Source organism: Haliotis rufescens, unplaced genomic scaffold (genome assembly GCF_023055435.1).
Source record: "Haliotis rufescens isolate VD_foot unplaced genomic scaffold, xgHalRufe1.0.p SCAF_22, whole genome shotgun sequence".
Classification (NCBI taxonomy): Eukaryota; Metazoa; Mollusca; class Gastropoda; order Lepetellida; family Haliotidae; genus Haliotis; species Haliotis rufescens.
The window spans coordinates 3972887-3994473 of record NW_025963913.1 but is presented as its reverse complement, the minus strand read 5'-3'; the positions used below and the strand labels follow the sequence as shown (position 1 = coordinate 3994473).

Sequence of the window (21587 nt, the reverse complement as noted above, 5' to 3'; positions counted from 1 at the left end):
TTTTGCCTCATGCAGAATGAATAATTTATACCTAGTGCAATGATTGCTTGCAAAGTCGTGTCAGTGCATTGTTGAAACTATTTGGACATGACGTCATCTAATGCTAATGTCTCCAATGAAGATATATCAGCCAACAAATGCTTGAGTTGCTGGCTCTTCTTGTGATCAGGAAACTAATGACTTTCTTCATTTTCTTACCAGAAAGACCATAAGTAATACACAGAATAAACAATTTGTGAGTCAGCATCATGAACTATGTTGAACTTCCTCACCAAGAATTGGGATTTAGAAAATTAATACCCCTCTAGATGGATATTCAGTAATTCCTCATAGATCTCAAGTTATTCTCTAACTTTACAAAATGCTTGGTTGAAAAGACACTTGTGACACAGGGTTTTCTGCTGTGAGTTTTACGTCACTATGTCCTCACCTGATGGAAAGCACTGGTCCGTCTGGTGGGGCAGACGTCTGGACAGTCAGCTGCTTGGACTTGTCCATGATCTGCCCGTCCTCGCTGTACGCCACCAGACGCACGAAGTGAGTAGTCCCTGGCAGACACTTGTTGATGACACAGTTGGTGTCCCTCTCAGACAGGCGCACCTCACGTTGCTGAAACAACACACTCGGCATTCAACAGTGGTCACGGAGAGGACAGGGCAGGGTGTCACATCACATCAACACTGTTGCATTGCAGCACAGATGGGACATGATAGGACATTTTTGGTCCAACACTACTCCACCAACATGAAAACAGTGATGGATATTACTGTCCTCTGAAATACTTATGAAATAAAAAATAATTCAGTCTCATATTATTTAGCATTTATTCCAGCCATTCCTACTCATTACTTTTTGACGTTTTCTCGTAGTAAACATATATCCTATGTGGTTCTTTTTTTACTTGTGACATACTGACCAACAATATCCTTACAAAAAGAAATGAGACTTGCACAAAGTGATCTTAGCGCTAAGACTATCGTAAGCCTATTTCAAAGTATGGGAGTTACGATCATCTTAGTGCTAAGATCGCTTTGTGCAAGTGGGCCCTGGTCTGTTGCAACCAATGGTAACATCATGCCTCCCTTACCGCTGGCTGTGCCACACTGCTCCACTGTATCTTGTAGAAGGTGACGCCCTCGGTCTCCAGGAAGGTGCTCCAGTCAAGGTGGATGGAGTTCTCCGAGATGCGCGTCACCTTGAGGGAGATCTCGTGGTCATCAGCAGTGGAGGACCAGTCCTCCAGGCTGAGGCTGCTCTCACCGGGGCGGGGGGAAGACGACGATGTGTTCACCAGCAGGCCATTGGACTTGGGGGAGTCCATGTACTCGGGATTAGAGCTCAGGGCTACCAGGTTGATCTTATATGTCCTACAAACACAGGTATTCATTTATATTAGTGGCATATGACCTAGGCATGTTTTATTCATGATTGAGACATTTGAAGAGTCTGGGAACAACCTAACCTCAAACAGAAGTTAAAAATGGCTCAAGCAGAATGACAAATGAACTCATGGAAGATATGCTGGAGAATTGGTTAATAACGTTCGAGCCTTATTTATCAATGAAGCAGTTACATCAGGACAAGGGGATACAGAGTGAGACATCCAAGTTAAACACAGGTTGGATACAAACCCAGCCCTTCTGCAAGGGAAATGAACACACAACCTACCAGAACATTTAAAGGACCATCCCAATCTTCCAATATAAGAGCTTTGGCAAAAAAAAAATAATGTTGCCAATATGAAATTCCAAAGGACTTTGTTCTTACCTGTTGGGCCTGCAAGGAATCACAGCTTTCCTATGGGAGCTACTCAGCTCATTTCCTGCCTTCTTGTCATTCAAGTAGACCTGGAAGGTGCAGAAACACAATCAGCAAAAACTCAACACAAGACTCTATCAAATTTCAGTACCACAAATTATTGTTTATTTCTTTGTTGCATGATGCTGCACTCAGCAATATTCCAGGGGCCTGTAAATATTTGAGTCTGGACCAGACAAACCAGAGACTGATATCATGAACAACATTCAGGTTACGAGGACATGGAATCAACCACTCTGATCCCCCAATCTGAGTCACCTCTTACCACCAGCATAGGCTGCTGGGGATCTACTCTCCCAACTATAACAAAACACTATTAAACATTCCTTCCTACCTGATACCCTTTAATCCTGATCCCTCCATACAACTTGGGCTCGCCCCACTCAATGATGAACTCCTCTGGTTCGACTGTTCTAAGGAAGATCTCGGGGGCATCAGGCGGCCCAGGGATCATGATCTGTATCTCCTGGGCTGTCTGAGGTATGACATCGGTGAAGTATACTGGTTCTACAGTGATGGTGTACGTGGCTCTGGAACAGGGAAATCATTCTGCACATAAGATATGGAAGAAAATGTGTTGTGTGACAGTCACAAATAATGGCCCAAAAACATCACCATTATGTATATTGGCTTGAAAATGCAAAAGTTTTGAATAATTACTCATTTCTAACAGCTGTAGTGTTAGAGACTGAACTCACTTGATCTTGGTGATGGGGATAGTACACTGCATCTGTGTGGGCTGGACATATTTTGTTTGGATAACTCTATCTTCACAGTACCACACGACATTGAACTGTTTGAGTGGAGTTATCTGCCCCTGAGTGGTCCAGGACAAGACAACATCTCCAAACGTTTTGTTGTCTCTCTCAGATTGGTGGAGGAACTCAGAAGTAAGTGTGGATATAAAGCCTGGAACAGAAGACCAAAACTTTAAGGGAATCCTTAGAGGATAAAACACAGTCTTACATGTCGGATAGCAAGTCCACCCTTCATGCTCAATTTCTGCATGACCTGATCACTGACTGAGCCCAAAGGTAGTGACAGAGTTACCTACCCTCCTGGTTTTTGGGCAGTGTCACCTCCACAGAGTCAGATGGTGCCTCGTCCAGGCTCTCTGGGTCGTCCAAGATGGTGGCATAGTCCAGGTCCTGCGGGTTAGTGTTCTTGAAGAAACCCTTGTACTGTGATAGAGAAGAATAATCCATGTTATGAAGAGGTAACTAACCTTCAATGATTATTTCAGCAAATGCTCAAGGCAGGACCACCAATAACCATTTGTTATTACTGTTCAAACTAAACTGACTTAAAGAAAAGTTTTATAACTATGCTTTTACCTTTCAGTGTTTACATCAAAACTAGAGCCAGCACAAGAATACATTTACGTAAACTTATTTCAGATAGTAAAACTTGGTTTAAAGTCTTGGTTACTGTAGCCAGTGAGGGCATATTCAAGATCAATTTGGAGCAGAATAGGTTTTGGGAATCTGTCACACAAGAATGTATTTTCCCATTATGTTTTCCTGATTCTTCTTAGTGAGACAGAAATTCAATGTCACACAAAATCGTAAATATTTGATCTACATAAACTGAAGACACTTTTGATATTAATCTCAAGACATGAGAACAATATCCTACAAATACACCAAGCCTGTCAAAGACCTTCACCTTCTGTTTCCTCTCCTTCTTAGCGTCCTCGGTACAGGTGAGTGCCACCAGTGTCACGTCGTACTTCTTCCCTGGCTTACACTTGGTGAGAGTGCAGCTCTGAGCAGCTGGCCCCAGACAACACTGCAGCTTCCCATTGATCTCCAGCTTGTAGCCCTCCAGGTACCTTCTCAGGTAGATGGGTCGTCCGTCCTCATCCTTCCCGATCACCGACATCAGCGGGGGCTTCTCCCAGTACAGGTTGGCAGTGTTCTGAGTGTAGGATGACACTAGGAGCCGGGGAGGCTCAATCGGGGCTCTTGTCCTTGCCATCAGGGCCCTGGACATAACATGAGCTGTCCTTCTATATTTCTCAATCCCAGAATCCCACTTGTCTGGATCCAGAGAAGTTTTGATGCTAACCACAGCTTCTATGACTATTCTATAATGGGCTCCTGGGGAAAGATCATCGATCGTGAGACTGTCCTCTGTAGCGAGAAGATTTACATGACTAGCAACAACCAAATCCTCATCTTTTAACCTGCCCTTCTTGACGTCTGCCCAGCGGATGATCTGACCTTGAAGTTTGTTTGACCCATACACCAATGGTGGAGTCCAACTCAGGCGTAGAGATGTTGTGGAAGATTGTACGACCTTGATGTTGGTTGGTGGCTCCGTTCCAGCAGTTTTGGACAGAATGCTGGCATTTGGAAGCCATACGGAATCATCTGGTGAGATCATGGTCTCTTTGGGTATGGAGCGGTGCTTCTTGTATTTGTGTTTGTCAGGCAGACGGTCAAAATATTCATCCGTGACAGCGACGATTCGGACAAGATAGTCTGTCTTCTCAAGCAGATGATCCACAATGGCCATCTTGGCGTCCGGCATGGTGTCCACCGACACATGGTGCGGGTCGTTGGCGTTGAGGGACACACATTCAATCCGCATAGCTGCATAAGACACATACGTTAGTATTGATCACAGCTGGGTAATATGGGGAAACATTTGGACAATTTGACATTAGCTGAAACATTTGAATGATTATTAATTCAACTTTCATGTGAGAAATGTTGAATTTGAACAATCTGACATGATTCAATACAAAGCTGACAACACTGAAAAACAGTTGATCATGTATTTCAAAATAAAATGCACATCAGCACCTATTAAGTAGTGATAACAAAATATAAAAGAAGAACGTAAAACTCAGTTAATTTATATCATTATTTTTCAATTCAGAAATAAGGTCAATAAGGACATTCCACAGTGAAGTGTATGAAGAGAATACATCCTACTATGACACCAACTCACCTATGACCTCCACTCCATGCTCCTGGGGTGGGTCCCACGCCACCTTCAGGCTGTTACATGTGGTGGCGATCACCCCCAGGTTACGTGGGGCATCGGGCGGGGAGGCAGTCTTCACGGCCAGTTGGTCGGACTTGGACGTCAGGATGAATGCATTAAGGCCATCAGGTGTCTCTGTTGTGCCTGGAAGAATCAATGGCTTCATTACTCTGGCCACAATATGAGGGAGTCTGAATACTCCTCGGTATATACCATATATCACTGTGTATAAGGCGAGTTTTTCGTACCTAAAATGAGGGGGCTAAGAAGGGGGGTCGTCTTATACACGGAGTCGAAGATCTCGCATTTTTTTCCACTGGCGATGTCGACCGGCGTCCGATAGCCAGCCCAGCATTTGACAATAAAACTTCGCATTTCGTCCTAAATAACTGTTCCAATAACTATTTCCATACATAAACATGATTTTTATCTCTTTTCCTTGAATAAAGTTTAATAATTTCTGCAAATAAAGTTGAAATGACCCTCTCCTGGATGCAGATTGTCAAACCAGCTGACACGGTAAAACAACCAACATCCGTGAGTAGAGAGCCGGAAGTACCGGTAAGCATTTGCATATTGCACATGTGACCTAACATGTGATAACCGGTGAAGCTGAAATCAATTCCCGCTGTTTTTACAGTTGTATTAACAAGTGTTGGAGACGGTGTGTACAAGTGATTGTGGAATAAACACGCTGAATGTGAAGCAAACATAAGCCTAGTTAGTTACAACATAGTTAATTGGCGATTAAATTACTCACCATTGTCTCTTATATGTTATTACTTAATAAATGAATTTTATTTTACGGGCACCAAATTGGTGTCGCACCATGTAAACACAAAATGGCGACGTGTGCCGGAGTTACACACGCGACCTATCATTGTAGAAAAAAAACAACGCAAGATAAACATATTTTTATTGCATATATAAGGTTTGTGTGCGCACTTGTGATGTGTGCGAAATACGCATCAGTCGGAAAGCGCATATTAAATCTCCAAAGTAACTAACTAACTAATTTGTGATGTCCGTGTGCGAAATACGCTACAGTCGGCAAGAGCACGTTAAATCTTCTACCGGTATATCAGTCAGACTTGTGATGTGTTTCATTCCAGGTCGCCTTATACACGGAGTATAGGATTTTGGGTTGATTTTTAAGGCGTGTACAGGGGGGTCGTCTTATACGTGGGGTCGCCTTATACACAGCAATATACGGTAAAGAAAAATAATAATATAATATTTTTAAAAAAAGAGTGAACTTGTTCTCATGCAATGGCTTTTGAAAATAAAGTGCGGGCGGGTGATATGTTTTTGTTGTTGTTGTTGTTTTTTTGGGTTTTTGGGGGGGGGGGGGTTGTTCAAACTAGTATGTAACCAAATAAACAGTTGTGTACAATCAACCTGGGAAAGGGCCTCCCTACTTAAATGTACAAGATGAGAAAAATACTGGAATGGGTATGTAATTACTGTTGGACTTGGTATATTTAACATTTTTCTTGTATAAAAATGGTAATAAAAAAGAAACATGCGGCAAACTTTATGATGATGTGGGCGGTGCCTGAAAACCAAGACTTTTTTAGCCTTAGTATGAATTAAAAGAGGGTCAAATCACAGCATCATAGCATATATACGAACTGAATAGTTTTTCAAACATAAATGACCATTATAGACACATTAGGTTTTTACTTCCTAAACTTGGCTGTACTCACAAGTTCCCTCATCAATGTCGGTGTACTTCTCCATTTTCCTGGCCTCCACAACGACAGTGTACGAGGTGCATGGCCGCAGACTGGTGATGAGCAGATGATCCTCTGTAACAACACACGAGGATCACATCACACATCGCAGCCATCTTCACACACACACAGCCACCTCTTGCTTCATTACCATTTCACATCTCACCCCCAAACTATCTGGATGTGGTTATTTAGTGTTCACAAATCAGTAACATATACAGAGAGAGGACTTCCTTGTGTGATATTTTAGTAAAGTCCTTATAGAAGCTCTCAACTACTACAGCTGCACGTGACAAGAGTTCTCTCCAATCTAACAACAAGCAGGAAGACTATTTTAAATACAGCCAATTCCAATACACAGTTTTATTGTCATGACAACCTAACATGCTTACAATGATTAAAGGTAAGTAACAAATCAAAAACCAAGATTTGACTGAAACAAACAATATACATCAACTGGAAACTATCTTATTCCACTAAAGTCAGTATCATTTCTGAGAGATAAACATATACTTTCATATTTAAGCATGCCAGATCCCCAGTCATACAAAGACCAAAGATAAACAAACTGAAAGTACTCAGCAAATTCCATGTCAAGTACAGTGGAAGTCTGTGAGTTCCAAGACTGTCTACAGCTTAATGGCAGCCTAAATTCTAAAAGGGTTATTTCCCAAATCCAGACTACTTGCATTTGAATACATCACAGGTATAGTAGAATCCATATTTATGGAAGGAAGCAGATCCTCACTCAATGTAACTAGCCTGAATCATGTGTGTGTTCAACCAAATGTTGTATTAAGTCATATAGAAACTGTCACACACAAGTCATGTGCACTACCTGAATTTGTACAAATGATCTAAACAGTGTGTGAAATAATTTTCATCAGTACAAGCTGGGTAGGCTAGCTAGGTAATGTTTTACAAGCTAATTGCAGATTAAGTTGCCATTGCCTTCCAACTATGACATGAAATCTGGTAGCAGAGAAAGAACATATTTTGTTAGTTTCAACAAGGTAAGAACTTCAATCTGAGTCAATATCAATTAATTTGGAGGAAGGATAGCCAATAGAAACATGACTTAATGACCATGTGATGCATTTGGACACTGCTTGTGAAAAGTTGTGACAGCTGAATAACAACAAATATTATTGTTTTTAGAAATCAATCTTATTTTCAAGTGAACATATCTGTTTGAGATTGGGGAGGAAGGTTTATATATATTACGTGACAATATATGAAACTTAAGCTTGCCAGTCTGGTAACCAAGTTTAAATTGTTCTAGCCAGAAAGAGCATAAAGTAGCCATGGGGTGCCGGGCACTGGATCTAAACAACTAGGACAGAGAGGACAGTTATGCAAGCCATGGGCAATCTTCCACATGGTCACCATCTCATGAAGTCACTACATGTCATGTAGAGACACCAAGTAGGCTGCATTGCTGTCTAAATAGAAGTGGCCTTGAGTAAATGAATATTGGCAGTATCATTGTGGACAGAGCTGGAGTGAGTTCCATGGCTACATGCTACAGTTGGCCTACCACACTGTCTACAGCAGGTGCATGTGCTACCACACTGTCTACAGCAGGTGCATGTGCTACCACACTGTCTACAGCAGGTGCATGTGCTACCACACTGTCTACAGCAGGTGCATGTGCTACCACACTGTCTATAACAGGTGCATGTGCTACCACACTGTCTACAGCAGGTGCATGTGCTACCACACTGTCTACAGCAGGTGCATGTGCTACCACACTGTCTACAGCAGGTGCATGTGCTACCACACTGTCTATAACAGGTGCATGTGCTACCACACTGTCTACAGCAGGTACATGTGCTACCACACTGTCTACAGCAGGTGCATGTGCTACCACACTGTCTATAACAGGTGCATGTGCTACCACACTGTCTACAGCAGGCGCATGTGCTACCACACTGTCTACAGCAGGTGCATGTGCTACCACACTGTCTATAACAGGTGCATTTGCTACCACACTGTCTACGGCAGGTGCATGTGCTACCACACTGTCTACAGCAGGGCTGTTACCTGTCGTGCTATCACTGTTGATCTCCTCCTCCGGCCGGTCACCGGGCCACCATGTCACTTGGTAGCAGTCCGGACGGATGAAGTGAGCCTTGGCTTCAAAATCTGCAACAGAGATATCACGTTATCAGAATGAGGAGATATGTTTGTAGCACTGTCTGAACCATGGCTGATTTTACAGAAACAATCTCTTATGACTCAGGCCAAAGCCACATTCAAATATTTCCCAGTGTCAAGCTACTGGAAATAATCAGTCTATTTGATGGCCTTGAGCTGTCCAGCACTGCAGGTAGCAACTCGTACATATCAAGGGTTTGAACTAAAGGGGGACATTGGGTCCTCGAGGTGTGCTGGTTTAGTCTTTGAAACACTGCATATCACCAGGCCTGCATATTGTGGCACCATGGGCAGATGGAGAAGGGGGATCCAGTAAGTGGAGCCCATCATCTATGGTTGTTCTGCCTAACAATGCAGACATACTGCACTAAAACACCCCACACCCAGATTCAATCTAAGCTTCAAGCAACAAGATATGGACAGATGGAGAAAACAGCATACAGCTGCAGATGAGAGTATCTCATTATTACATATTCCTTGAATAGAAGCATAGACTGGTGATGAGAATGCGACGCTTGACCCCAGGCTCTGGCAACCCACATGACACATGAAGTGTGCCTCAATGTGAGACTAGCCAATCACAGGTACAACAATCTTCTCCATCAAACACAAATCACAATGATTGTCACATCACAGGAAACATTTGCTTCGAAAGAGGTAACCATTAACGAAGCTCTCTTCCAGCCATAAGAACTAGCTGCTAAATCCAGACTGAGAAAGACTGAAGCCTCTGCAATAACTGATATCCCTTTGATAGAACCTACCAAGTCAGACCGAAGTGTCGTCAAATCAAGGTTGACAAGCACAACTGAAAGCACTGCTTCTCTATTGACCTAACACTTATTTTACATCGTGCCTGCAACATATCATTAACCAGCCTAATCCTGCAGAAAATCCACACAGCTCCCTGTAATAACAGTGTTACTAATCCGGTGTGTATCAGCTATATCAACCCGGGTTCCTCCCAATGGCCGACTCAGTATGTAGTGTTATTACACCGATACATCATCCCAGCCTGGTTACAATTGTGTTCCTCCACACCAGGTGTCAGCAGGACAATCCGGCCACGGTTACATCTCTAACAACAGGGAGAGTTGGGGCTCTTTGGGGTCTAATCGGGTGATCAGGGAAAATCAATAAGTTATTGACTCACTGGTTAACCCTTGTAACAAAACAGCAATTTGACTCTTTGAGCAGCAAAACATATTTACATGGCCCAACCACCACCTATACATGCCTTATACTGCTTAGGAGCATTTAGACCTAGAATACATAGAACAGTTTAAATTGGTGTTATTCTGCATTGTTTGAAAAACAATTTTACACGATACACATGCAAACAACTTGAAAATGGATGCACTCAACTTACAATGCAGGTCCTGGGGAATGCAACAAGTATGGCTGTTCGAATAATAACATTTATAATTATTGATTTGTTGATTACCTTAACTGACCTTTTTATTTGGTAAAAAAAACATTCAAAGTTTAGTATGCCAGTAGTTGGATTTCTTCCATCTAACATTGAAATCCACATCCATAGGCTTCAGGCTTCAGAGCATGACATAGTAAAAATCTTTTCAATCAAGAGAGGCACATGTTGCCAACCCTATGTTTATGCCTTGGACCCCAATAATTATTTATAAGTGAGAGTCCCCTTGACTTGAAAATAGATAGACCCAGGTAAATCCCTGTAATTCCAAGAAATAAACATCATTTTTCTTTCCTAGTTCCCCCAAGGGGGAGTTAATTCAAATCCTTGGATGACAGTACATAGTGCACTTCAGAACAGTGCTAACTCTTGCAGAGCAATGCTGAAACTAACATGTCTGAAATGTACTAGTTCTCCAAGGAAATGGACATAAATCAGGCTGCTATTGATTAGCCACTTACGCTGTCATGAGAAGATGACAGATTGACCCTGACTGTCCCTGCATTCTGTGATATTGACAACTAATAGCCCTGCAGGGCACGGAGAAGCCACTTGTACTGATAAGAGCTGATTGCAAGGTACAACTCCGAAGGCCAGGTAAACCACACCAAGGCTACTGTCTCACAGCCTGCACAAGGCTACTGTCTCACAGCCTGCACAAGGCTACTGTCTCACAGCCTGCACAAGGCTACTGTCTCACAGCCTGCACAAGGCTACTGTCTCACAGCCTGCACAATGCTCCTAGCTGGGAAACCACAACCATCTTCCAACATGTGTGTTGAGAAATATATTAAAATACACCATTAGTAGTATAAAAATGGGAGACCTATATAGGAACATTTTCGAGTTCTGGGCATGATTCAGGGGAAACATGGCACAAAACCACCATTGTGTATACTGCACCATTCCTTGTCAGCTGCGACTTACATCAATACTCTATATACCTGCATGTATCCTGTATTCTACATGGAAATAGAGAATACTGATCTGACCCATACCTACATGTGGACCAGTCATCTAAGGCGCTGAGATTCGCTGTGCAGAGTTTCGTCCCTTGGGCATGCCAGAAACCTATGATTGTTGGTTCGAATCCCGGTTCGTCCTGATTATGTTTCTAGGTTTGTCAGCACCATACCCGTGCTCGTAGGTTTCAAGTGGTAAACGTCTGAGACCTGCATCACTTCAGGCTTTCCTCCCACATTAAGCTGACACGCCGTGATATAACTGGAATACTGTTAAAAGCGGCGTTAAATCCAACTCACTCACTCACAATGAATGGTTTATTAGCTGTTTGTATACAACCAGATCACGCAGTAACTCCAGGGTAGAACCCTCAACAAAGAACTGTGCTGGCAATGGGAGAACAACTAATCGGGGACAGAACTGTACCTACCTTTGAAGTGACCTCTCACGTGAGTGTCATATCATTCATATGCATGGGCTTGCTAATTTCATTGTCATTCCACTGATGGACACTGAATACATCTCAATACACACACAGCATCCATCCCCTCGAGGCAACTTCCTATTGACCAGTCAGATTCCACCTCTCATATCATTTGCATCTGCTTCAAACAAAATGGCGGCGTCCAGTCAAGACGATCCGATTGATAATCAAGATCTATATTGTAATAAAACGGGTCTTACTTTGCAAAGTGCATGAAATCATGTGAGCACCTTGATTAAAAACATGAAAAGATTTGGAAATATCTGTTGACGCTAAGTTGATGGCACATAAGCTTTGCAAAGACCTGCAATCGACCAAAGTCTGCACGTCCATTTACGAACTGGATGTCGATTTCAATTTTAACTGGACTATGCATGGACTCATTAGTATATAACTCAGTAATTCCAGCCTTGTTCAGCAAGGGTGGAAACTGTACTTTTATAGTCAGTTATCCCCCTTGCCTCGGAAAGATGACAGCAACAGAATCTTTAAATTCCTGACTAAAGACACACTTTCCCTTCCTACTATACTGTCAAGGTAGAGCTATTTACACCCCACATGTACACAACATACATCATGAGTTTCAGACGAGAGGTTACCTGGATCGTGTTGACAACTTGTCAGCTAGATATCCCCACAAACATCCCTCGAGGAGGACTCAGGGTGGAGATTACGACACCACTGTTTGCCCTTTCCTCAGGGGTGTATGACAGCTAGGCTATATACGAGGGAGAAATCTGTCTGATTCTCTAGTCCTGGATGCCATTGTACAAAGCGATCTTATCGCTAAGGTGATTGTAAGTTCCATACCTTAACATAGACTTACAACAGTCGTAGCGCTAAGGTTACCTTGTACAACAGCACCCTGGAGACAACACCACCTCGTGCACTCAATACAGTCACTAATACAGAAAGCTTGTCAGTTTTAATTTACCCATATTGTCTATGATGATTGAAGGATTGATACTGATATCCTGAATACGTTTTAACTACAGAATTACACCATAACCCATTCATTATAAGTTCAATGATTAAGGCAACCAAAGATGATAGGTATTTGTTTTGAAAAATTATATTAATGTTTTGTACCATAAAAAGTTTCTTAACATGTTGTGAACAGGTCCGAGATGCATTGATAAATACAAGTGATATAAAAGCTGACACTAAATACACATTACCACCAGCATCCTATAACTAGCCCTACATCACGTACAAAGCTGACATTCAATACACATTACATCCAGCATCCTATTACTTGCCCTACATCATGTACAAAGCTGACATTCAATACACATTATCACCAGCATCCTATAACTAGCCCTACATCATGTACAAAGCTGACATTCAATACACATTACATCCAGCATCCTATAACTTGCCCTACATCATGTACAAAGCTGACATTTAATACATATTACCACCAGCATCCTATAACTTGCCCTACATCATGTACAAAGCTGACATTCAATACACATTACCACCAGCATCCTATAACTTGCCCTCCATCATGTACAAAGCTGACATTCAATACACATTACATCCAGCATCCTATAACTTGCCCTACATCATGTACAAAGCTGACATTTAATACATATTACCACCAGCATCCTATAACTTGCCCTACATCATGTACAAAGCTGACATTTAATACATATTACCACCAGCATCCTATAACTTGCCCTCCATCATGTACAAAGCTGACATTCAATACACATTACCACCAGCATCCTATAACTTGCCCTCCATCATGTACAAAGCTGACATTCAATACACATTAGCACCAGCATCCTATAACATGCCCTACATCATGTACAAAGCTGACATTCAATACACATTAGCACCAGCATCCTATAACTTGACCTACATGACGTACAAAGCTGACACTCAATACACATTACCACCAGCATCCTATAACTTGCCCTACATCACATACAAACCATGAACATCTGGATTGTACATGGCGTATGAAGCCTGAGCTTCAGGATTGTAAGAAATGTGAACTTTGGACTTCTCATATTTATAATTTATTCTACCGCTTTTTAACAAGTAGGTCTTAAATCCCATCAGCATCTGGTGCTATACAATATCTGACCAATCTCAAACTTACCATTCACATTCCATCTCATCAAGAAAACAAAACTCTAAAACTCCAAATATTTAACCAGCTCAACTCCGACATCGAACACCGTAAACATGTACCTGGTCACCTGGCATAAAACAGAAGCTTGAAGTTGATCCTGTAGATAAGATCACACCCCCAGTGGCAGAGCTCTACACCTGGTGTTTGTTCTCCCTGCCATTACAGTGGAAACACTGCCTCTCTGCTATTGTGCACTTCAGCATGACACCACTCAGCACCCTCTCCACTTTACCATGAAGATAATCACCCACCACTCTGTATCATAGCAAGTAGCCAGTGTACCTCTCAATGTGAATGAAAGTCAGATACTTCACACTTCATTGTTGTCACATAACCATGGAATTATTTCAAACCATAAATAAGTATCTAAGTATGAAACCCTTTAACAAGCCGGTACAATGACTTTTTTTTGTTCAAGTTAAAAGATAATTCACAAACAAATAAAAAACCATCTCGCTTTATTATGTTATTTAAAGAAGAGAAAGTAAATGTTTATAAAAGAAAATGTATGTACTTATACATTATAACTTATGATCATTCAAGGAGCTTAACATTATTCTTGAAGTTTTACATTTATGTTTTAAATTCATATCTAATATCAACATGAAAACTTAGTATTAGCATAAAAACATGTATTATATCTTTCGTAAGTTGAAATTATGTAAGCTTTCATGTAGACATTCAACAACTGTTCCTAATATGCAGTATGAAGCCTGAATCTTACTATTAGGACTGTAAGAAATGTGAACTTTGGACTTCTCATATTTACAATTTATTATACCGCTTTTTAACAAGTAGGTCTTCAATCCCATGAACGTCTGGTGCTATACAAAATCTGACCAATCTAAAACTTACCATTCACATTCTATCTCATCAAGAAAACAAAACTCTAAAACTCCAAATATTTGGAAATTATGTAAGCTTTCATGTAGACATTCAACAACTGTTCCTAATAGGCCTGTCTTACCATCGATATGTCATACATGCTCATGATTATCACATCATCCAAAGAAATGGAATAAAGACAATCATACCAGAATCATTCACTTCCTGTGGAGCAAACCAGGCAAGGTTTAGTATCCAGAAGGTATCCCCATATTATCTCCTCCCCACCCCACAGTCACCGCATGCTGTTTACTGCGAGTTGAGACACACCAGGGTAGTAACCACCATAGACCAATATAACCTCTTCTGCCTCAACAAGCCATATCAATAGCCACACGAAGCCTTGTCAATTGCATGTCATAGAGATATACGACCTTGTCACTTTCAATTCACTTCCACAAAAGTTTACATCGTCCATTATGAGAACATAGATTATTTCTCAGGTGAAGAACTCCAATCTTCCATTCTCGGGAATACAAAAGATGTAACGGTGACTTTAATAAGTCGGAGAGCGAGCCATGGATCGTGACTTTCACTCCGTGTCAATATCCACAATAGACATGGCATGCTGCCTGGCTGGAGAGAGACAGTAGGGAGAGAACCCGACCTGCTGAATGTACTCCCGTTGACTTCGATCCACCTGATTGCAGCACCCTCGCAGAATAGATATCGATACATATCACAGGGTTTTACATATTCATATACTACAAGCTATTTGCAAGCACTTGTAGGACATGATATCGGAGATTCTGATATTATAATTAGACAATATTTATCACTTTCTATCAGCATGTCAAACGTGAGGGGGACGTATTTGTGTACATTTCAGTATTAAAACAGTTGAATATTACTCCATAAAGGTATGGTAAGGGCCCTTTTTGACATAATCAATATGAAAGTTGTGATGTGTTCACATGAATGCGAATAAACACTAAACATTAAAGGCCTACATATGTCAAAAAGGCTGGTCTTAGAGGTTTTCAGAAAGTGGTTTTCTAATATTTAAACAGGAACCAGTCTTTGTCCCGAGCTGATTTTTCTAGGAAATGTACATAAAAAAAGTAGAAACATGGTAAAAATTCATCTTGGGTCACAGACATGCGGAAGTTGGAAAATCAGCCTTTTAGCCATACTTATTTATTTTATCATGACAGCAGTCGAAAACTGCTGAAAGAAAACAGGCACGTTGAAAGCCTGATTGATTTGAACGTGTCTGATATTTTTTATAGCAATATTTCAAAGTTTTTGCAATAAAAAATTTGACATTTGCCCTTATCTTACCTCCATAACTTATGTTAAAGCAGAATCTTTATAATTAACAGTCTGAAACCTAAACTTTTTAGCTAGACAGTGAAGAAATTTTATTAACTGTATATTATCATTTTTAATTACTTTTCTTTTATCTTTCAACTACTCTCGTATTTGAATGGTTGTGAATATCTCCTACAGTCTTTCCTTTCCTCCCCAGACACTAGTGTGGGTTAACCAGCAATACCAGCCAGCTTCTAATGGTGTGTATTGCTATCCCATGCACACCCCTGACACTAGTGTGGGTTAACCAGCAATACCAGCCAGCTTCTAATGGTGTGTATTACTATCCCATGCACACCCCTGACACTAGTGTGAGTTAACCAGCAATACCAGCCAGCTTCTAATGGTGTGTATTGCTATCCCATGCACACCCCTGACACTAGTGTGAGTTAATGAGTGAGTGAGTGAGTATAATTTTACGCCGCTTTTAGCAATATTCCAGCAATATCACGGCGGGGGACACCAGAAATGGGCTTCACACATTGTACCCATGTCGGGAATCGAACCCGGGTCTTCGGCGTGACGAGCGAACGCTTTAACCACTAGGCTACCCGACCGCCCTAGTGTGAGTTAACCAGCAATACCAGTGAGCTTCTAATGGTGTGTATTGGTATCCCATGCACACCCCTGACACTAGTGTGGGTTAACCAGCAATACCAGCCAGCTTCTAATGGTGTGTATGGCTATCCCATGCACACCCCCGACACTAGTGTGGGTTAACCAGCAATACCAGCCAGCTTGTAACGGTGTGTATTGCTATCCCATGCACACCCTGACACTAGTGTGGGTTAACCAGCAATACCAGCCAGCTTCTAATGGTGTGTATTGCTATCCCATGCACCCCCTGACAATGCAACCTACCCAAGGGTCACTTGGTTAATAGACCCACTGATAATGGACACATATATGACTGGGACAGCCAATAAAGGCAGCTGTACCTCTAGCGACAATGGTGTTTTACAGCTAGTGGGGGGCCCACACAGCTTGGCAAAAACAATGTCTAGAGATCTACATGTAGCATGGCCATTGTGTATACAGATGTTGGACATAATGCTGACATTGCCTGTCGAAGGTGATCGACCAAGCATGACACTCAGTAACTAGGAGACACATTTACATGTAGACTGGACATTATGGGGAGATTATGTTTTGTTTATGTCAAAGGAAAGGAGTGTGTTTTCTCCAAAAAACCTGAAGAAGTGTGATTATGCCTTATCCTTAAGAAAGCAGAAATATGTCCTTATAAAACCTGTTCCAAATAAAAGCCATAGGATCTAACAAACCATCTACAAGTTTATTTGTGAAAATAATATTTTTGTGTTCATTTTAGCTCTATATGAATATGGGGAATATCACAGCTTAAAAATATGTTTTAGAATGTTCCAATGAAATTGATGTGAAGGATCAGAAACCACCTGCACTAAGTGACAGTAGCATCAACACTACCATATCTCTCAACCTTTACATAAATTTACTTCAGGAGAGCGCTAAGTGATAGTAGCATCAACACTACAATAGCGCTCAACCTTTACATAAATTTACTTCAGTAGAGCACTAAGTGATAGTAGCATCAACACTACCATAGCTCTCAACCTTTACATAAATTTACTTACTGTATGAATATCAGAGCTTGAACCTATGAACCTTCATAGAGCGAGGTCCAAACTGTATGAATGTCAGAGCTTGAACCTAAGAACCTTCATAGAGCGAGGTCCAAACTGTATGAATGTCAGAGCTTGAACCTATGAACCTTCATAGAGCGAGGTCCAAACTGTATGAATGTCAGAGCTTGAACCTATGAACCTTCATAGAGCGAGGTCCAAACTGTATGAATGTCAGAGCTTGAACCTAAGAACCTTCATAGAGCGAGGTCCAAACTGTATGAATGTCAGAGCTTGAACCTATGAACCTTCATAGAGCGAGGTCCAAACTGTATGAATGTCAGAGCTTGAACCTAAGAACCTTCATAGAGCGAGGTCCAAACTGTATGAATGTCAGAGCTTGAACCTATGAACCTTCATAGAGCGAGGTCCAAACTGTATGAATGTCAGAGCTTGAACCTATGAACCTTCATAGAGCGAGGTCCAAACTGTATGAATGTCAGAGCTTGAACCTATGAACCTTCATAGAGCGAGGTCCAAACTGTATGAATGTCAGAGCTTGAACCTATGAACCTTCATAGAGCGAGGTCCATACTGTATGAATGTCAGAGCTTGAACCTATGAACCTTCATAGAGTGAGGTCCATACTGTATGAATATCAGAGCTTGAACCTATGAACCTTCATAGAGCGAGGTCCAAACTGTATGAATGTCAGAGCTTGAACCTAAGAACCTTCATAGAGTGAGGTCCATACTGTATGAATATCAGTGCTTGAACCTATGAACCTTCATAGAGTGAGGTCCATACTGTATGAATATCAGAGCTTGAACCTAAGAACCTTCATAGAGTGAGGTCCATACTGTATGAATATCAGTGCTTGAACCTAAGAACCTTCATAGAGTGAGGTCCATACTGTATGAATATCAGAGCTTGAACCTAAGAACCTTCATAGAGTGAGGTCCATACTGTATAAATATCAGTGCTTGAACCTAAGAACCTTCATAGAGTGAGGTCCATACTGTATGAATATCAGTGCTTGAACCTAAGAACCTTCATAGAGTGAGGTCCATACTGTATGAATATCAGAGCTTGAAGCTAAGAACCTTCATAGAGTGAGGTCCATACTGTTTGAATATCAGTGCTTGAACCTAAGAACCTTCATAGAGTGAGGTCCATACTGTATGAATATCAGAGCGTGAACCTAAGAACCTTCATAGAGTGAGGTCCATACAATATGAATATCAGTGCTTGAACCTAAGAACCTTCATAGAGTGAGGTCCATACTGTATGAATATCAGAGCTTGAAGCTAAGAACCTTCATAGAGTGAGGTCCATACTGTATGAATATCAGTGCTTGAACCTAAGAACCTTCATAGAGTGAGGTCCATACTGTATGAATATCAGAGCTTGAACCTAAGAACCTTCATAGAGTGAGGTCCATACTGTATAAATATCAGTGCTTGAACCTAAGAACCTTCATAGAGTGAGGTCCATACTGTATGAATATCAGTGCTTGAACCTAAGAACCTTCATAGAGTGAGGTCCATACTGTATGAATATCAGAGCTTGAAGCTAAGAACCTTCATAGAGTGAGGTCCATACTGTTTGAATATCAGTGCTTGAACCTAAGAACCTTCATAGAGTGAGGTCCATACTGTATGAATATCAGAGCGTGAACCTAAGAACCTTCATAGAGTGAGGTCCATACAATATGAATATCAGTGCTTGAACCTAAGAACCTTCATAGAGTGAGGTCCATACTGTATGAATATCAGAGCGTGAACCTAAGAACCTTCATAGAGTGAGGTCCATACAATATGAATATCAGTGCTTGAACCTAAGAACCTTCATAGAGTGAGGTCCATACTGTATGAATATCAGTGCTTGAACCTAAGAACCTTCATAGAGTGAGGTCCATACTGTTTGAATATCAGTGCTTGAACCTAAGAACCTTCATAGAGTGAGGTCCAAACTATATGAACATCAGAGCGTGAACCTAAGAACCTTCATAGAGTGAGGTCCATACAATATGAATATCAGTGCTTGAACCTAAGAACCTTCATAGAGTGAGGTCCAAACTATATGAACATCAGAGCGTGAACCTAAGAACCTTCATAGAGTGAGGTCCATACAATATGAATATCAGTGCTTGAACCTAAGAACCTTCATAGAGTGAGGTCCATACTGTATGAATATCAGAGCGTGAACCTAAGAACCTTCATAGAGTGAGGTCCATACTGTATGAATATCAGTGCTTGAACCTAAGAACCTTCATAGAGTGAGGTCCATACTGTATGAATATCAGTGCTTGAACCTAAGAACCTTCATAGAGTGAGGTCCATACTGTATGAATATCAGAGCTTGAAGCTAAGAACCTTCATAGAGTGAGGTCCATACTGTTTGAATATCAGTGCTTGAACCTAAGAACCTTCATAGAGTGAGGTCCATACTGTATGAATATCAGAGCTTGAACCTAAGAACCTTCATAGAGTGAGGTCCATACTGTATGAATATCAGTGCTTGAACCTAAGAACCTTCATAGAGTGAGGTCCATACTGTATGAATATCAGTGCTTGAACCTAAGAACCTTCATAGAGTGAGGTCCATACTGTATGAATATCAGAGCTTGAAGCTAAGAACCTTCATAGAGTGAGGTCCATACTGTTTGAATATCAGTGCTTGAACCTAAGAACCTTCATAGAGTGAGGTCCATACTGTATGAATATCAGAGCTTGAACCTAAGAACCTTCATAGAGTGAGGTCCATACTGTATGAATATCAGAGCTTGAAGCTAAGAACCTTCATAGAGTGAGGTCCATACTGTTTGAATATCAGTGCTTGAACCTAAGAACCTTCATAGAGTGAGGTCCATACTGTATGAATATCAGAGCGTGAACCTAAGAACCTTCATAGAGTGAGGTCCATACAATATGAATATCAGTGCTTGAACCTAAGAACCTTCATAGAGTGAGGTCCATACTGTATGAATATCAGAGCGTGAACCTAAGAACCTTCATAGAGTGAGGTCCATACAATATGAATATCAGTGCTTGAACCTAAGAACCTTCATAGAGTGAGGTCCATACTGTATGAATATCAGTGCTTGAACCTAAGAACCTTCATAGAGTGAGGTCCATACTGTATGAATATCAGTGCTTGAACCTAAGAACCTTCATAGAGTGAGGTCCATACTGTATGAATATCAGAGCTTGAAGCTAAGAACCTTCATAGAGTGAGGTCCATACTGTTTGAATATCAGTGCTTGAACCTAAGAACCTTCATAGAGTGAGGTCCATACTGTATGAATATCAGAGCGTGAACCTAAGAACCTTCATAGAGTGAGGTCCATACAATATGAATATCAGTGCTTGAACCTAAGAACCTTCATAGAGTGAGGTCCATACTGTATGAATATCAGAGCGTGAACCTAAGAACCTTCATAGAGTGAGGTCCATACAATATGAATATCAGTGCTTGAACCTAAGAACCTTCATAGAGTGAGGTCCATACTGTATGAATATCAGTGCTTGAACCTAAGAACCTTCATAGAGTGAGGTCCATACTGTATGAATATCAGAGCTTGAAGCTAAGAACCTTCATAGAGTGAGGTCCATACTGTTTGAATATCAGTGCTTGAACCTAAGAACCTTCATAGAGTGAGGTCCATACTGTATGAATATCAGAGCGTGAACCTAAGAACCTTCATAGAGTGAGGTCCATACTGTATGGATATCAGTGCTTGAACCTAAGAACCTTCATAGAGCGAGGTCCAAACTGTATGAATATCAGTGCTTGAACCTAAGAACCTTCATAGAGTGAGGTCGATACTGTATGAATATCAGTGCTTGAACCTAAGAACCTTCATAGAGTGAGGTCCATACTGTATGAATATCAGAGCTTGAACCTAAGAACCTTCATAGAGCGAGGTCCAAACTGTATGAATATCAGAGCTTGAACCTATGAACCTTCATAGAGTGAGGTCCATACTGTATGAACATCAGAGCTTGAACCTAAGAACCTTCATAGAGCGAGGTCCAAACTGTATGAATATCAGAGCTTGAACCTATGAACCTTC

At 41.2% G+C, this 21587-nt stretch overlaps 1 protein-coding gene across 1 annotated transcript in view; it reads right to left on the bottom strand.

Moving 5' to 3' along the window:
- The window catches only part of LOC124136325, a 104723-nt gene that overhangs the window by 12138 nt on the left and 70998 nt on the right, over positions 1-21587 (bottom strand). The window contains exons 44-53 of the mRNA XM_046502225.2: positions 8586-8687; positions 6516-6617; positions 4774-4953; positions 3484-4412; positions 2873-2999; positions 2517-2727; positions 2153-2348; positions 1768-1847; positions 1088-1367; positions 431-609 (exon numbers count right to left, since the gene is read on the bottom strand). Of these exons, the coding sequence (XP_046358181.2) occupies positions 431-609; positions 1088-1367; positions 1768-1847; positions 2153-2348; positions 2517-2727; positions 2873-2999; positions 3484-4412; positions 4774-4953; positions 6516-6617; positions 8586-8687 (2386 nt within the window). The remainder of the gene's footprint in view (positions 1-430; positions 610-1087; positions 1368-1767; positions 1848-2152; positions 2349-2516; positions 2728-2872; positions 3000-3483; positions 4413-4773; positions 4954-6515; positions 6618-8585; positions 8688-21587) is intronic.